Source organism: Strongyloides ratti, scaffold srae_scaffold0000002 (assembly GCF_001040885.1).
Source record: "Strongyloides ratti genome assembly S_ratti_ED321, scaffold srae_scaffold0000002".
Classification (NCBI taxonomy): domain Eukaryota; kingdom Metazoa; phylum Nematoda; class Chromadorea; order Rhabditida; family Strongyloididae; genus Strongyloides; species Strongyloides ratti.
In genome coordinates, this window is record NW_020171520.1 from 72735 (window position 1) to 89589 (window position 16855).

The 16855-nt window shown below is 25.9% G+C and overlaps 5 protein-coding genes across 5 annotated transcripts; 4 read left to right on the top strand and 1 right to left on the bottom strand.

Annotated features, from left to right (window-relative positions):
* Positions 1–543: 543 nt before the first annotated feature.
* On the bottom strand, positions 544–4345 carry SRAE_0000030100 (DIS3-like exonuclease 2; the record flags this gene model as incomplete). Its single annotated transcript, XM_024646173.1, has 5 exons — positions 544–1153; positions 1200–3232; positions 3292–3506; positions 3716–4139; positions 4187–4345. 5 exons carry the CDS (start codon positions 4343–4345, stop codon positions 544–546), a joined length of 3441 nt encoding a protein of 1146 aa, XP_024500382.1.
* Positions 4346–5245: 900 nt separating this feature from the next.
* SRAE_0000030200 (Hypothetical protein) lies at positions 5246–7014 on the top strand (the record flags this gene model as incomplete). The annotated part of the gene is made up of 3 exons (XM_024646175.1): positions 5246–5323; positions 5367–5700; positions 6308–7014. 3 exons carry the CDS (start codon positions 5246–5248, stop codon positions 7012–7014), a joined length of 1119 nt encoding a protein of 372 aa, XP_024500383.1.
* Positions 7015–8610: 1596 nt separating this feature from the next.
* Positions 8611–10504, top strand: SRAE_0000030300 (Liquid facets; the record flags this gene model as incomplete). Its single annotated transcript, XM_024646176.1, has 5 exons — positions 8611–8699; positions 8796–8911; positions 8976–8982; positions 9030–10285; positions 10350–10504. 5 exons carry the CDS (start codon positions 8611–8613, stop codon positions 10502–10504), a joined length of 1623 nt encoding a protein of 540 aa, XP_024500384.1.
* A 1218-nt stretch (positions 10505–11722) lies between these two features.
* On the top strand, positions 11723–12057 carry SRAE_0000030400 (Small nuclear ribonucleoprotein F; the record flags this gene model as incomplete). Its single annotated transcript, XM_024646177.1, has 3 exons — positions 11723–11816; positions 11866–11968; positions 12009–12057. The coding sequence occupies 3 exons, from the start codon at positions 11723–11725 to the stop codon at positions 12055–12057; spliced, it is 246 nt and encodes an 81-aa protein (XP_024500385.1).
* Positions 12058–12397: 340 nt separating this feature from the next.
* On the top strand, positions 12398–16630 carry SRAE_0000030500 (Nuclear receptor subfamily 2 group F member 6; the record flags this gene model as incomplete). The annotated part of the gene is made up of 7 exons (XM_024646178.1): positions 12398–13530; positions 14117–14130; positions 14645–14746; positions 14792–14916; positions 14985–15060; positions 15105–15511; positions 15554–16630. The coding sequence occupies 7 exons, from the start codon at positions 12398–12400 to the stop codon at positions 16628–16630; spliced, it is 2934 nt and encodes a 977-aa protein (XP_024500386.1).
* Between the last annotated feature and the right edge of the window lie 225 nt (positions 16631–16855).

Sequence of the window (16855 nt, forward strand, 5' to 3'; positions counted from 1 at the left end):
GGCATGGTACAACTGATACCTCATTAGTTGGTGCACAAAAGGATATTTAAATAAAAATTGAAGTAGCCTGGATCAAATACATCTTTGAATAAACATAAAACATTATTAATATATTCGTAATTTTATTTCTGAATGGCTGTGATCTTATATTTTAATTATTTTTAAATAACTAAAAAAAAAACGTACAAAAAAAATATGTTAGAGAGCCAACAGTTAAAAACACTTGCCCTTTTTCTTTCTATTAATTTTTTTTTTATAACATTTATTTAAAATAATTATTACTAGTAATGTTACTAATACTATTACTATAATATATTGTGCCTTCATTTTCCCTACACTGGAGGTTCTTGATTACTGACAAATGATCTTCTTTTATATTTATAAATGTAAATTTTATCAACAAAAAAAAATAAACGAGTACATTAAAGGTCTACATTTATTAATTAACAATATAATATAATTTTATATTAGTCAACAAAAAAAATCAAAAGATTGTTAACGAATATTAATATAATAGCCAACATTTTCATGAATTGTAGATATTTAAAGAAGAGAATCTGAATTCAATTCATCAATCATGGCAGGAATGTCGCTGTCATTGGTAGGCAAGATAACGGTCTGGTACTTGAAGGCCTCAGATGTTGGTGAAAAGACACATCGTACTAGTGAACATACTTTAACAACTTGTTCATATGTTCCTCCCTTAGTCGAGACATCTTCAACTTCTAAAGGTTTGTCACCATCATTGCCTACTGGATTCTCCAACAATACAGGATCCCAGATCAAAGTAAGTTGTGGTAATGGAGCACATTCATAGATAGGTTCTCTCAATAAACGTAGACGATTTGTATAAACACGTTTACTTATACCGAGTTTTGGGAAATAGACTTCAAAAGCTTGGTCTAAAATACCAACAACAACTCCTACTTGTTCTAATTTTCCAAATTCTTTGATAACATATCCCAAGTACAATTCATCGCAAGCCTCCATGCATGTTCTTGCACTTAATCTTTTCTCATTAGAATTTTTGCAAATAATCTCCATATGTTTTGGTGCTAAATCTGAGATTTTTGAATGTCCAAGGCTGGCACTTAATAAACGATGTGCCATTATATCAGCATATCTTCTTATCGGTGCAGTAAAATGTGTATACCTAGAATAAATGAATATAAGATCAAACTAGAAAAAAATAAACATACAGATTTGTATTAAGTGCATAGTGCTTGCATTCTTCCTCATTCATGGTCAATCCAGCGCAAACATACTGTGCCATCTGCATTGGTTTTGATAATAATTGAGTGAGAACGGGATATACAGTGTTTCTTGACACAGGATCATTTAACAAACTATTAAGAAAATCTGCAATTGATTTAGAAGACGATGCATCAATATCATAACCAAGTTTTGAACAAAAATCAATTGTATCTTGAAGGATTTTTTGTTTAGGTTTTGCTTGCCTTCTGAGAATAGCTAATTTAGGATACTCTGCTTCAAGGCGTCTAGCGACAGAGCAATTAGCCATTGTCATAAACTCAGCAACAATTTCCTTTGCAACGCCGCCTTTTTCCATAGAGATACTAACAGGTACAGATGTGTTCTCCGCCAAAGTAAAAACAATTTTTGGTTTAGGTAAATAAAGATATCCCGCTTCACGCCTCTTTTTATTCAATACACTATAAAGATTTTTGAAAGTTAAAAGATTATCCTTCATACTCAAAGCTTCTTCATTTAAAACTTCCTCTGAATTTTCAAATAAATTATTAACATCATCATAAGATAATTGTGCCTTAGAATTAACGATTGTTTTACCAATCCACTCGTCGATTACGTTACCATCTTCTGTAATCTTCCAGACGACAGAAATTGCAAATCTATCTCTGCCTTTTAATAGGCCACATAATTCTTCAGATAATATTTCTGGTAACATTGGAATTGTTTTGCTGGTCATGTACAATGATTCACCACGGCGTTGAGCCCATTCATCTAACTCGGACTTTGATTCCAAGAAATGAGTCACGTCAGCTATATGAACACCAACCTCGTATCCTTTTGATCCATTTCCATCGATATTTTCTAAACTTTTTATATGAATAAGATCGTCAATATCTCTTGAATTTTTGGGGTCAATAGATATTGTCATCTCTGAACGGTAGTCACGACGAACCTCTAAATCTTTTGGTGTTATAACAAATTCATCGGCAGTTAAGTATTTTAGACTGGACATGGAATTTGGTGTAAAGTCTTTGAATTCAACACCATTAGACATTAATATACCCTTTATTTGTGAGTCTACTTCAGTTGACAATCCGATCGGTCTATATAATTTTCCTCTTGCAAATTGTGATCTCTCATTCCATTCGATTAACTTAGCAACAAAGATAAATTTTGTAAAATCACCTGGAGCTTCATAAAATTTGTCAGGTAATTGGTCTGATGGTATCATCATCCTTGGCATACGAGGATCGGCAGGTGAAAACAAAGCATAATTTTTGTTTCCATCAGAAAGTGGTTTTAACTGTCCAACAGCCATTCTTGTGTGGCGTTCTTCTTTTATGTATACAACTTCAGCAGTCTTCTGAAGACAGATATCTGGTATTCCCCAATCTTCTGCAGGCATATCATTAAGAGTTCTGAAGACCACACGGCGGGAACCAGTGGCAGTAAACTTTCTTTGATTTGGAGAATCAGGACAATCACATTCTTCGTCATCATTATGTTGAACACGGCTCAGTTGTAATTTTCTAACAGAATTACATGCGTCACCACATAAATGACATAAAACTTTGTCATCACTACTTTTTCTTCTTAATTCAAGTTGCATTTTTGCTGCAATATTCAAAAGTTCGACGCGAGAATAACTGTCCTTTGAAAAATCAACATTCATCTTGTCCTCCTCGATCTTTTCAATACGTGATCTAAAAGCAGTTGGCATAAAGTCAAGTAAATCATCCATCTCTGACTTTGGAAGATTACTTTCCGTAACAGGTGGTATTGAAATCGGTTGTCCATCATCATCAAGGACATTTCCAAGTTTACCTTCTCTCCATGATTGATATAGATTTTCCCGTACTACCCAATTCATTCTATCTTTATATTTAACAACAACAATATCTCCATGAAGAGCGCGATTTCGATCATGAAGTCCAAGAATCAAGACATCTACTTGATCATCACCTTCTGGATTATCTATGTAACTCTCTTCATAGTTTTTTTGATTAACTCTTATTATTCCCTAAAAAATGAAATAAAACACATTTACAGATTTATAATAAAAAAAAAAAAAAAACCTACACTCACTAACTGGTTATTCTTTAAACCACGTGCAACCTGATCTTGGGTGATGTATGGGACAAAGAACGACTTTTTCGGTACATTTTTATTTCCTGCGCTACGAACAAACGTATTAGAGTTGCTAGCTTGTTGTCCATGCTTAAACTGAGAATTCTTCTGATGGTGACTATTATGATTGTAATTTCCACGTGTAGCATGCGAACCGCGACTCATCTCTAGAAAAAAAAAATAAAATTTAGTGTGAATGACTAGTCATCTATCATATCATTTTGTGATCTTAATTCTACGTTATAATTTTGATGGAGATTATAATTTAAGACATGTTATGTTGTACGGGCATTTTTCCAAAATTTCAAACATGCAAGATGGTTAATAACCATCGTTCCGTTCAAGATTAAAGATTATAGGTAAAAATAGCACTTACTATTGTGATAAGGACTGAAACAATCTAATTTCATATCGCTGCATTTAAAGTGTTCTTGATTAAGTTTAGGGAAAAAACGATTCATAATATCATTATGACTTTCGCCTTCATATCCAGAATTACCGAGGGAATTATTCTTTTGATTATAAACATTTTTTGAATTCTTAGAATCATATTCTGGATCAAGCATTCCAACACCAGCGGGTGTTAAACGTGTCGTTGGTAGCGGCATTTCAGGAAGAAACATTCCAGTATTATAACAAAATCCATGCATCTGTGATTTTTGATTTAACAAAATTTGCATTTGAAGAATTTGTATTGGGTCCAGATAAAATGGGTTTCCAAATGCATTTAATGATGCATTGTTTGTCATTGGTAATTCAGTTCCGAAAAGTTCATTCAGTGTGATTCGGCCAACCTTAGTCTAAAAATTGATTACACTAAAAGTCAGGCTAATTTTTGATGACATACCTTTGCTTCACTACCCTTTGGCTTACGAAGATTTTCAAGGAAAGCAATCTCCTCATCTTTCAGTTTCCTAGGTGTACTAGAAGTCTTTGATTTCTTAGATTTACGAGCATTTCTAAACTTTTTAGAAACCTTTTTAGTCTCTAATTTTTGAGATGTCATTATTAACAATACTAAAACCTAGAAACAATAGTTAAACGATTGTCATCAAAATTACACAATAATATAATCAAATGAAATTAAATGACCGGTTTGGTATTAATTTTCTTTTAAATGAAAAAAACACGAATGATGATAAATGTACTGGACCTCTGGTTATTTTTATTGTAGATGATTGGTTTTACTTATTACGAAGAAAAGTCATTTACTAGTAGTCACAAAAAATAATGACAAATAAAAGAACATATAAGTACTGATAAATAAAATGTTTCAAACTTTTATCATTTTTTTACAATGAAATTTACCAGGTCATCATTAGAGTCATCGATATTCAAGTGCCAGAATATTTGTAATTGTAAGAAAGATATATTAAAAAAATTAATTTAACAAGATATATATTAAACTGAAAATTATTATTAAATTGGTAATTTGTGACTCATAGATTCTGTATGATATTTGTATAACAATTTGAAGAACTTGATAGTTTTTAGATTGTTTGCAATAACTGTAGTCAATGTCATATTATTTCTCATATAAGATAAGAAGGATTACTAAGATGGAATTTTTGAATTTTAAATACACAAATATTCTAATTCCTTGTTTCTTTTTATTATAATTTTAAGGACGATTTTTTTTTCAAGTAATTAACTAAGTAACTTTTTATTTGTCAGAATATTTAAATAAGGATTTGAAAGAATAATTTTTGGAAGTAATAAATTTAATTAAGTAAAATTTGTAGTAAAAATAGAATATATTCTTGGTATTCTTTGGTATCGTAAGTAAATATGCTTAGTTAATTTATTTGTAAAAAAAGTTTACACGGAAATTCTTATTAAGTAAATATTAAATAATATAAATTTCCCAGGAGCATCAGAAGTTAGGTATTAGAGATAAATTTAGATAATGATTGCTCTTGCATATTTATACATTATTTTTTCACTTTTTTCTAATGTAACTTTGGCAGAAAAATGTACTTATACAGTATGTTAAACATTTTTTAGATAATTATTTTTCTAATATTAAGGTTCCAACTAATGGATATACAACAACATACGAAATAGAATGTGACAAAACAACTAATAGTGGATCAGGAACTAATGTTCCAACACAAAGTCAGGTTTATTATGATCCAACATATTTTAATCGTATTAACAGTGGTCAAAATTATATAGGTAATTACAATCTCAATCCAAATCCAAATACTATTTATTATACTGATACAAATGGCATTAATTACCAATACAGTAGTAATAGTAACAATCAACCATGTATTTGTGGAACTATGAATTGTCAATGTACCAATACAATATATTACAATCCTTCAAATGGTGGTTCTTCTGGATGTTATGGAAATGATTGTTTGACTTATATAATTTTAAGTAATAAGAAGTAATTATCATTTTACTGAAATTTCTCTTAAAACAATAATAGAAATTTTTTTTGAAAAAATATGAATTGTTATATTAATTTTTATATTATTATCACATTGAATAATTATTTTACCAGAAACAATCATTGTATACATCATTTAAATTTTTTAAGTTTTTGTCTTACATTTTACTAGAAAACTAATTTTTATGAGAATAAAAAGTTAAAAACATTGATGTTAGGTTACTGTTATATTTCCGATAAAAATGATATAGTGATATATATACCTAATTTTACCGTTTAAATCTATTTATACTTTCATGTTAAATTAAATTCTCGTTTATTAATTTTTCTAATTGTTACTAATTGTTATGTAATAACTATTAAATAATGTATCATTATTGATATAATAATTAAAATCATGTTTCAAAAGTGGAGCAATATGAAAGTTGCAATAGATAACAGTATTTTTATTTTCTTACAATTATTTTCCATTTTACTAAATGTTTATTAAATATATTATTTTATTTATTAATTTATTTTTTATAATTAATGGTAATGTTAATATAATTTTTTATCAATAGTTTATTTTTATAGCACAACTTCGAAATAGGCCAAGAGGTTTAGGTTTACTTACACTTCCAACAGGAGTTGCAGATGAAAGAACAGGACCATTTGTACCAGGATTGTATGTTGCTGGAGATAAACCATCATTAAAACCACAAACTGTTGAAGATATTCATTTACCTGGTCAGACTGCTCATTTTTCAGGAAGAACAAAATTTGATCCATTTACACAAGCTGTTGCCGCAGTATATACAGAAGATTTGATTGATTCTTGGGGTTTTGGTTATGCAGTAAATGGAGTAAATAATTATGGATTAAAAGTAAAAGAAAATTTTGATCAATTTGCTGATGTACCTTTATTTGGAAGTAATGGTGGTATGCAACCATTTATAAATAGTTTTGTTGTTGGTTCAGAATTTGATTTAAAAAAGATAAAAGATGTTGCTGCTAATGTTGAACTTCCTATATTAGGTTTAAATGAAATGTTTGACTTTGATGGAAAACTTTTTGTTAAAGGAAATGCAAATGGAGTGTTCCAAGGATATTGGGATTTACCATTAACGTTATCTGATCCTCAAGAGCGTGCAGCAGGATCAATGAAATATCTTAATTATCAAGCAGATAGACATTATCATTATGGTCATACAATGCCAAGTCTTAACCTGTTCCTATTAGACAAAGAAAAAATAATACAACGACTTACTCGCAATCGTGCAAATCCTGCATTTGTTGGTTAATTTTTATAAATAAATATAAAAATTTATCCATGCAACATTTGTTAAATAAAATATCTAATAAATATAAAAATTTTTTAATTTTATCTTTACTATATTACAAGTATAAAATATTTCAAAAAATTACAATTGATTTCAATTGTAAATTGCCTTCAACAAAATGATTGATATGTAATTTACTAAATAAAAAATTTATTTCATTTTAAATTTTTTTGTAATAATATAAAAGAAAATTCTTTGACAATAAATATTCGTAAATTAATTTTATAAAAAAATACTCGATTTGTTTATATAAACCATATATTTAATGTTTAATATTTATGTTATATATTTTTTAAATTAATGAAATTTAATAAACATTACATTTATCTAAAAAAAAAAATACTTCATTTGTAACTTCTTGTCTTCAATGACACCTAATGACAATATTTAATTTTTTTCAAATATTAAATTACAACCTCTTTGTAAATAAATTTTTTTTTTACCTTATTTTATTCAAATTTTATATATATTTCCAACCTTTCATTTATTTTAAACAAATTTTAAAAATATATATATATATAAAATTTATAGAATCTTTTTCAAAATTTTAGATATTATTTCTACTATGTCGCAATAATAAGTACTGGAAAAACTAATATAAATATACGTGTTGAAATTAAAAAAAAAAAAAACATTACTTTTCTTCATTCCAAAGCTAAGCGCATTGATTTACCAAGTAGCGTTAATAAATGATAGCTGGTGCTATAATCCTACATTACAATTAGTTTATTTAAAACATTCATTTGGAAATATGTATATTTTACAAATATGTCTACTTATACATTTATTCCATAATTTGATAATTATGAACGGTTATCTCTATAAATTATTTTTACAAGATTTTCTTTATAAAATTTTTTTTACTCTATCTAAAAATATTGTTTCTATGATATATTTCTTTCTTTACTTAAAGTTACTTATTTTAAAATATTATTTTTTTTTTAAATTAAACAAAATAAAAAATTACTACATACTAATTAACAATCATTATATATTACATTAATATAATAAGTATACAATTCTTAACATTTAATAATATAAACATTGATGTTTTCATTTATAAAAAATATTGGTATCTCAAAAGACAACTTTTTTTTTTTGAAAACTTTACAAAAAAATATTTTGAGGATAAATGTTTAAAAGTATAAAAGTGACAGCAAGATGATTTATATAATATTAATAACCAAATATAAATATTTATTTTTAAAATAAGAAATTATTATTGCCTTCGAGAATTAGACACTTAATTATTAAATTACTTTTTCCACTTTTAATCCACATACATGTGTACTTCTCTATTTTTATAGTTTCTTTCGTATAACCAAGGACTATGCTGTCTATAGATTGATTAGTTACTGAATGGTATATTGTCATCATTTTAATGTTGTGTAATCCTAACGTTTTATGGTAATGGCAGTGATACATTTTTATATAAAAAAATTTTTTTTTCTCATATAATTTTTAATAATATTATATTTTTAAATAATTATTTTTTGGTTGATAATAATTTTTAAAAGTTAATTATTTTTATGTTTATCTATAGATTTTGCTTTCACAATGTCATCTATATCAAATATTCGCCGTCAAATGAAAAATGTAGCTCGTAATTATTCAGAAGCACAAGTTAAGGTTCGAGAAGCAACAAGGTATGTTACTATTATATTTTTTATATATATATAAATATATATAATCAATAATTCTAAAATTAGTCACTTTTTATAATATATAATTTATCATTTTAGCAACGATCCGTGGGGACCAACAACTGTTTTAATGGGGGAAATTGCAGAATTAACTTATAATCCAGCTGCATATAATGATATTATGACAATGCTTTTTAAAAGATTAAATGATCATGGTAAAAACTGGCGTCATGTTTATAAAAGCTTAGTATTATTGGATTATCTTATAAAATGTGGAAGTGATAAGGTAATCAAACAATGTCAAGAATCAATTTTTAATATTGAAACATTAAGAGATTTTCAACATATTGAAGAAAATCGTGATCAGGGTTTAAATGTGAGAGAAAAAGCAAAACAAATTATAAATCTACTAAAAGATGAAAAAAAGCTTAAAGAGGAACGTCAAAAACAACAAGCAACTCAAAGAAAATTTAGGCAACAAAATTTTTCTCTTCATGGTGAGAGTTCAGGTATGGGTTTAAGGAAACATTCGGAATTAGAAGATGCAAGACCAGCTAGTGCTGGTGAAGAAGAAATTCAACTTCAAATTGCACTAGCATTATCTCGTGAAGAATGTGAAAAAGAAGAAGAAATGAGAAAAAGAGAGCAAATGGGATTACAAATTGCTTTAGAAGAATCAAAAAAAGAGGTTGCAGCTGGACCATCAAATATAGGGGGCGGACAAACAGATTTATTTGGTGAACAAATAAACTTGAATAATGAAAGCAAATCATCAAAACAACAATCAACAAGTATTATTGATGATTTATTATCATTGAATTTTGGGGATTCTGATACAACAGTTTCGAAAGCAAATAATATAAGCACAACGGTACCTGTCAACAACGACCCCTGGGCTCCTTCCAGTTCTACTTTAATACCTTTAAATGCTGATCCATTTGTTGCAATGCCATATAAATCATCAACAATGGATCCTTGGAATTCTCCTTCAACGATCCTTCCTTCTAACATGGCTTCTTCCAATTCTCATTCAAGTGATCCATGGAATAATTTGCCATCTTCTTCTGATATGCCTTCACTTGCATCTAATGCTGCGGCACATCCTGAAATAACTCCAAAATTTAACACAAAAACTGATACATGGGCAGATACACTTACTAATTCTTCTAAAATAAGTTCTCCACCAAAATCTAATTTACAACCACTAACATCTGAAAATAATATTAGTTTTGATCCATGGAATGATTTGCCAAAAATGAATTCTAACGCAGATATTTTAAATAAAACAAATAATTCTGATAGTCCTTGGGGTGAGGTATCATCATCAGTTTTAACTAACACAACAACATCAAATGTGACAACTTCAAATGTTGTTTTGAATGATCCTTGGTCGGTTCCTTCAGAAGAGGTTAATCTACTAGCATCTTCCACAGTAAAAAATGACCATAATTCATCGTCAGTTTTACCTGAAAGCAAGATAAATCAACAACGGAAAAATGTCAAAACACCAGAATCCTTTTTAGGTGCTAATTCATCTCTTGTTAATCTTGACAATTTAATGGGTGCACCATCAACAACTACCAAAACGAGTAAGTTTTTAGGATTTATTTTTGTTGATATTTTTATATAAATTTAATTATTTACCCATTTTAGCAAATAATCCATTTTTGGACTTAGTACAGCCAACAACACCTAATCCATTTCATGCACAACAAGGTCCATCACCATCACTAAATCAAATGATACAAAACCAAAAACCAGCAGCAGCAGAAAATAAGCATAACAACGATTTATTTTCTCTATTTTAAAATCATAATATAAAAGAAAAAAAAAGAGTATTTTTGGATTTTCAATTATAATATTATGTTTGCATGGAATTCAGTTGTGCTGTTATTTTTTTGTGAATTGTAATTTATATTTTATAACTTAGTTCTAACATCAATTATTCTATAGAGTTAACCTATTTTTCAAATAGAAATATCAAATTTTTTTTTAAATTTATTATAAATTACTTAATTTTTAAAACATTTTTTTTTTCTTTTAGTTGATACTACTAACAAATAACTTTATTTTAAAAATATTTAATTGCGAAGGAATATATATATGATTAATTAAAAGAATATTGTTTCAAAATTAAATTTTTCACTAAGTGGTATCTTAATTCAAAATTATTTGTCATGAAAGTATATATACAAACAACATATTTACAATCGGTATAGTTCATCTATCTTTTTTATAAAAAATTTATTTTTAAATAAATTTTATAAATAAATTTTGATTTAAATAACCCTTTTGAAATATAGACAAAATAATTATATAAAATATGAATTTTATCTTATTACAAGAAAAAGTTTAGTATGATCTTTGAATTACAAAAATCAACAAAATATATCTTATAAATTAGGATTACAGATAATATCCAGAAATTAAAGAAAACATCTTGATCTTTAATTTTTTTAATATGCAAATTAATCCTGTTCATTTAACTTTTACTATTTTTTTTTAAAAAGAATACCAAATCTTTATTTAACTCAAGATTATGTTACAATTAAAAAGTAAATTAAAAAATAAAGTATTTGAAAGTTTAAATATGCGAAGAAATATTTGACAATGTTGAAATGATTGTTTTAAAAAATTTGATTTTAACAGTGTTTCAACAAAAATGTGAAACCATTTTGAAGTTTTAAAATAAAACACAATGTTAAATTCTAGAAAATCATTCTTAATTTATATACAACATGACATTTTTAATTAAATATGTTCACTTATATAAATGGTTTTTCTTTTTGAAATCATAAATAACTAGCCTTCAATCAACATTTAAGAAAAAATAAAGTGATAATACCAATGATTTTTTATCATATATTTCCACAACAAGATTTTTAATTTAAATTAATCTTTAGATATTTCAAAAATATCCATATAATTCATTAATACTTTCTACAACGATTTATTCTTTTTGGAATAATGTTTAATATGGAAAAAAGCATTACAAAAGTTTTTGTTACATAAAAATTTAGTTCAAAATGAGTGCTACTCCTATAAATCCAAAACCATTCCTAAATAATTTAATAGGAAAAAATATTGTATGTAGATTAAAGTGGGGTATGGAATATCGAGGTAAGTTTAAAATTTTAAAAAAAAAATATATATAATAATTAATTTTTAGGAATTCTTGTATCAGTTGATAGTTATATGAATTTACAAATTGCTAATTGTGAGGAATACATCGATGGTGGATGTACTGGTAAACTTGGAGAAGTTTTAATTAGGTAACTAAATCTTAAAAATTATAATATATAAATTTTATAGATGCAACAATGTTCTTTGGGTGTCAGAAGGAGTTGGTGAAACTAATTGATCTCTGCCAGCTTAAATTTATGTCTTTTATTATATAATAAATTTAATTGTTTAAAATGGTTTTATACATTTTTTAAAGTTAATTTTGAATTTGTTTATAACAAAAATTTCATTAAAAATAAATAAATTTTTCTTATTTATACTTAATTTTAAGGATAAAAATAAATTTTATACTATCGACTTATACTAAATAATAGTCCTACGACGACTTGTAAAAAGATGGCTTTCTTAAGCATAAATAAATTATATCTAACTTTATTGTATATAATTATTTTGTTAATGTCAAAAAATATTATATTTAGTAGTTCTAAGTATATTACTAGTAATAAAATTTAAATATTATGGGTATTGTTGCTCCTTCTATAACATTTTTTACCTGGCATCATGCACGATTAGTGGCATTAATCTTAAATGCATTTTCAGGAGTTTTATTTTATACAGAAAGTCAAATAAAACAAAAAAATAAATTAGAAAAAGAAGAAATATTTACATTATATTTGATTGACAAACAACTAAATAATTTTTATGAAAATTATTATGGTAATGGTTATCATGATGATATATTTAGTGGAATAAAAGAAATAAGTAAAAAAGCAAAACATCTTTTAAAATCTAATAATAATAATGATTTTATAAATTTTTTAAATAGCAAAGATTTTACAATAGAATTAGAGATGTATAAGTTAACTGATGAAAGATTAAGGTGGGATTTAAAAGATTTACCTAATGCAAATAGACGAGAAGTTATAAAAGGAAATGGTTTTACTTTTTGGTTTAATAATAAATGTTTTCAAGAACTTACAAATAATATTTCTTTATCATGTTTTACAGAATATACTAATTACAAGGGACTTATTGAGTTTGATCTTACATCTAAATTACAATATATATTTTATGGACATAAATTTGCAACTAATTATTTTAATCATCATTTGAAAACAGATTACACTTCAATAATAAATGAAATTTGCTCAAATATGCAGGATGAATTTAGTAAACATAAACAAAATCACTATAAAAATTTAATAAAATTAAAAAAAACACAAAGAGATTTATTGATGAATCAGGTTTTTGCCTGTGGTCAATTTGGATTTTTAGAAATATCAGATCTTCATATATTAACATCAATTTTATCATGGCAACACCCTTCTCTTGGTTGTTTTTCAAGAGAAATTCCAGAGGAACATATAAATTCTGGTATTGTTAGAAATAACTTTAATGTTAAACAGTCAATAGCATCAGAAATATGTGCTTCTGATTCAAACTTTCTTGGTGTGTATGCTTTACTAGTGTATTTTCGTCTTCTTCTTGAACCACCTTTTAAATTTCGTGAATATAATCTTCCAGAACAACCTGTATTTATGGGACATATTCCAGCTGAAGATAAATTCAAACAATTTAAATATAAAGATTGGGTTCGAGATGCTGGATTTCCAAATGAACTTCGTATACCCAGACCAGAACCAATTTTTTGGTCTGTTGATCTCATTGCATTTATTATTATTTTAATGATATCATTAATTATATGTATATGTGGTAATTTATTAAATACAGGAACTCTTAGAAAAAAAACAAAAAAATTATACAATTATGCCTATAAAAAATTATAAAAATGTACACATTATTATATAACTTTTTTTTTAAATAGTCAATTCATTTTTTTCAAATAAAAAAAATATTAATAATTCATGTAATATAAATATAACAATTGCTATAAATTTATCACTACCTGATAATATTTTTTATGATGAAAATACATTTGATATCAATTTCCCAAATTTTGTTTTCTTCTATAAAAAATAAAAAGAATATTTAAAAGTCACTCCTTTTAGTATGTAAATCAAATTATTTTATAAATCAGTTTATATTATTAACAAAACATTTCATAACTTTTTTTAAAATAACACTTGAGACATAAAAATGTTTATAAATTACATTAAAAATCAGATGTTCTCTCATTATCTTTTAGTAAAGGTACAGCAATTAACTTTTTAAGCGTCGCTTAAAGAGAAAAGTTTTTTTTGATCCGTACATTATAAAAGTTCTCTTTTGATTCGCAGGTTAAAAGACATTGGTAAGATATAATTACTAATACTTTGAGTCTGGAAAAATTACTGTTGTCCCATGTTTTGTTTTTTTTTTCTGTTAGTTGAATAACTCTATTAACGTTCAATAGTACAAATTTTTTTTATTAGTATACTGTTACCTAAGTTTAAAGAGTAGTATTTGAAAAGTTTTTTTTTTATACCAATTTTATTTATTTATTTTTAAATATATTAAATGTTCCATTATAAGAAAAACTTTTTCTGTTCTTGTTATTCTCCTTAAAGTGCATGCATTTTTTATAAAAAAAAAAAATTAAATCTTATTTACAATAAATAATTTGATATTTAGTATTTACTAAAGCTTTGTTATAATTAATAAATCTTTTTTTTCCTTGACATGTATGAAATTTTTTTTAATTCAAAATATTAGTTTTAAAATTTATAAAAATTAAGTATAATTAAATTATATTTGTTTTTTAATAAAGTATTTATTTTTATTTTATTATTAAAAAGTTTTATAATATGTATACTTTTTTTTTATAGCAAATTATATATTTATGGAGCCAACGAATGGAAACAATAACATCAGTAATAGTACTTCGATTTTCGATGATAATCCAGGGTTTGCAGATAAGTATAGAGAAGGTAAGAGCATATATTTTTTAATTGTAAAAATTACATTTTTTTTAGAAATCTCAAATACAATAAGTAATATATCAATTGGTGATCCAACAGATGGTTCTCAGAATTGTCTTATTTGTAATGACATTGCAGCTGGGAAACATTATGGTGTTACAGCATGTAATGGTTGTAAGGTTAGAAAATAGTATATTTTTAGTTATTTATTTTCAATTGTTTATGATGTTTTTTTTTTCTATTTCAGGGATTTTTTAGAAGGACAGTTAGAAGACAATACACGTATTCATGTCGTTACGAAGGTAGATGCAATGTTACAAAAGGTAATTATATTTTTAATATTAAAACATTTTTATTTTTATTTTAGCAAATAGAGCTAATTGTAGATTTTGCCGTTTTAAGAAGTGTAAAGATTATGGCATGAGGGTAGATGCTGTTCAGGCGGAGAGAGATTTAATTGGAAAAAGAAAAAAAAGTCAAGAAATTACAAATAACATTGGAAATTTTTGTAATACCCCTGTTAAACGAATAAAAATGGATAATGAATCACCTAATGGAAGAATGTCATTTAGTAATGTTCAATACTCAACTCCAAATATTTGTAATTTACCTCATTCAGAATTATCCTATAGATACAGTAATCCACTTGAAGTTATTAGATATATGATAGAATCCGAAGAGTTAGGATCAATTAAACTTAATTGGTCTTCAGGAAAAAATATTTTGAAATCATTATGCCATTGTGAGAGTATTATGCAACACCACAGAAGTTATGTAAGTTAATTTTTTTTTTAAATTTTTATTATATATTTTAAGCACTTAACTAAACGTGATGATAAATTGATATCAAGAGCTGAAGTATTAGAATCACTTAATGAGATGCTTGAACTTACAATTCATTGGTCAAAGTCACTTCAACCATTTAATAAATTACGTGATAAGGATAAATTTGCTTTGATAAAAAGTTTTGCTTCTCAACATATTGTCTTATGCATAGCATATCGTTCTACATTTAATGAAGATTATTTTAATGTTATCAGTAATTGTATTGTTGGAGATGAAATGGATTCCAAAGATAAAAATTTTTGTAATAAATTTTTAGAAAAAACAATGAAAGAAATGGTTGAAGAAATGAGGAGACTTCAAATGGATGATGTAGAATTTGTAGCTATTAAAGCGGCATCATTTTTTAATAATACGGCTGAAGGATTATCAAAAAATGGAATTATGAATGTATTAGATGTAAAAAGGAGAACTTTAAAAGCTTTAAGTGATTATATTAATAATAAAATTACATCTGAATCGTCAAGATTATGTGATCTTTTAATGTCAATTTGTACATCATCTAAAGTTCTTGGTGAAATGTTATTAGAAAATGATACACTTAAGAAAATATTAGGTATTATACAAATTGGTGATTTATTATCACAACATATCTTAAATAACGATACAATTATTGATGATGAAGGATCAGATATGTTAAATTTTGAACAAACATCAATAAATAATGTTGTACCACATCATTTGTTGACAATGCCTTGCGCAAATGATCCGCAAGCTTTTCCACTAAATTTTTTTAGTTATAACTCTAGCCAATTGAATCCTCAACATCATTCAAAACAACAAGAAGTATCTAATTATCCACCAGGATTTTCAAATGCAAATACCATGTCTCCACAGATGCCAATGAAAGACATTAATGGTTCTTATTTTAATGGTCTCAATGCTAATACTTATTTTAGTAATATTCAAGAATATTATGATGCGAATGAATTTAAACCTCAGCCCATCTCACATGCCTTAGTAAATACACAACTTTTAAATAACTGTCCAACAAGTAATCCTCAAAATCAGTTTTCGAGTACAACTTCTGATTGTGGAAGATTTCGATAAATATTTATTCAAGTATTTTTTAAAAATTTCATATCATATTTTTAATATAGTAAAGATTTTTCTTTAATAAATTGTTTTTTTTTCCTTGATATTATTTATTTTTTTTTTTATGAAAAATGAAAAAAAAAAAAATAAAACTATTTAAAATATGATAATAAATATGTTTTAGTTTAAATAATAATAATAAAAAAAAAATAATAAATGCAATTTACATAGTATAAATAA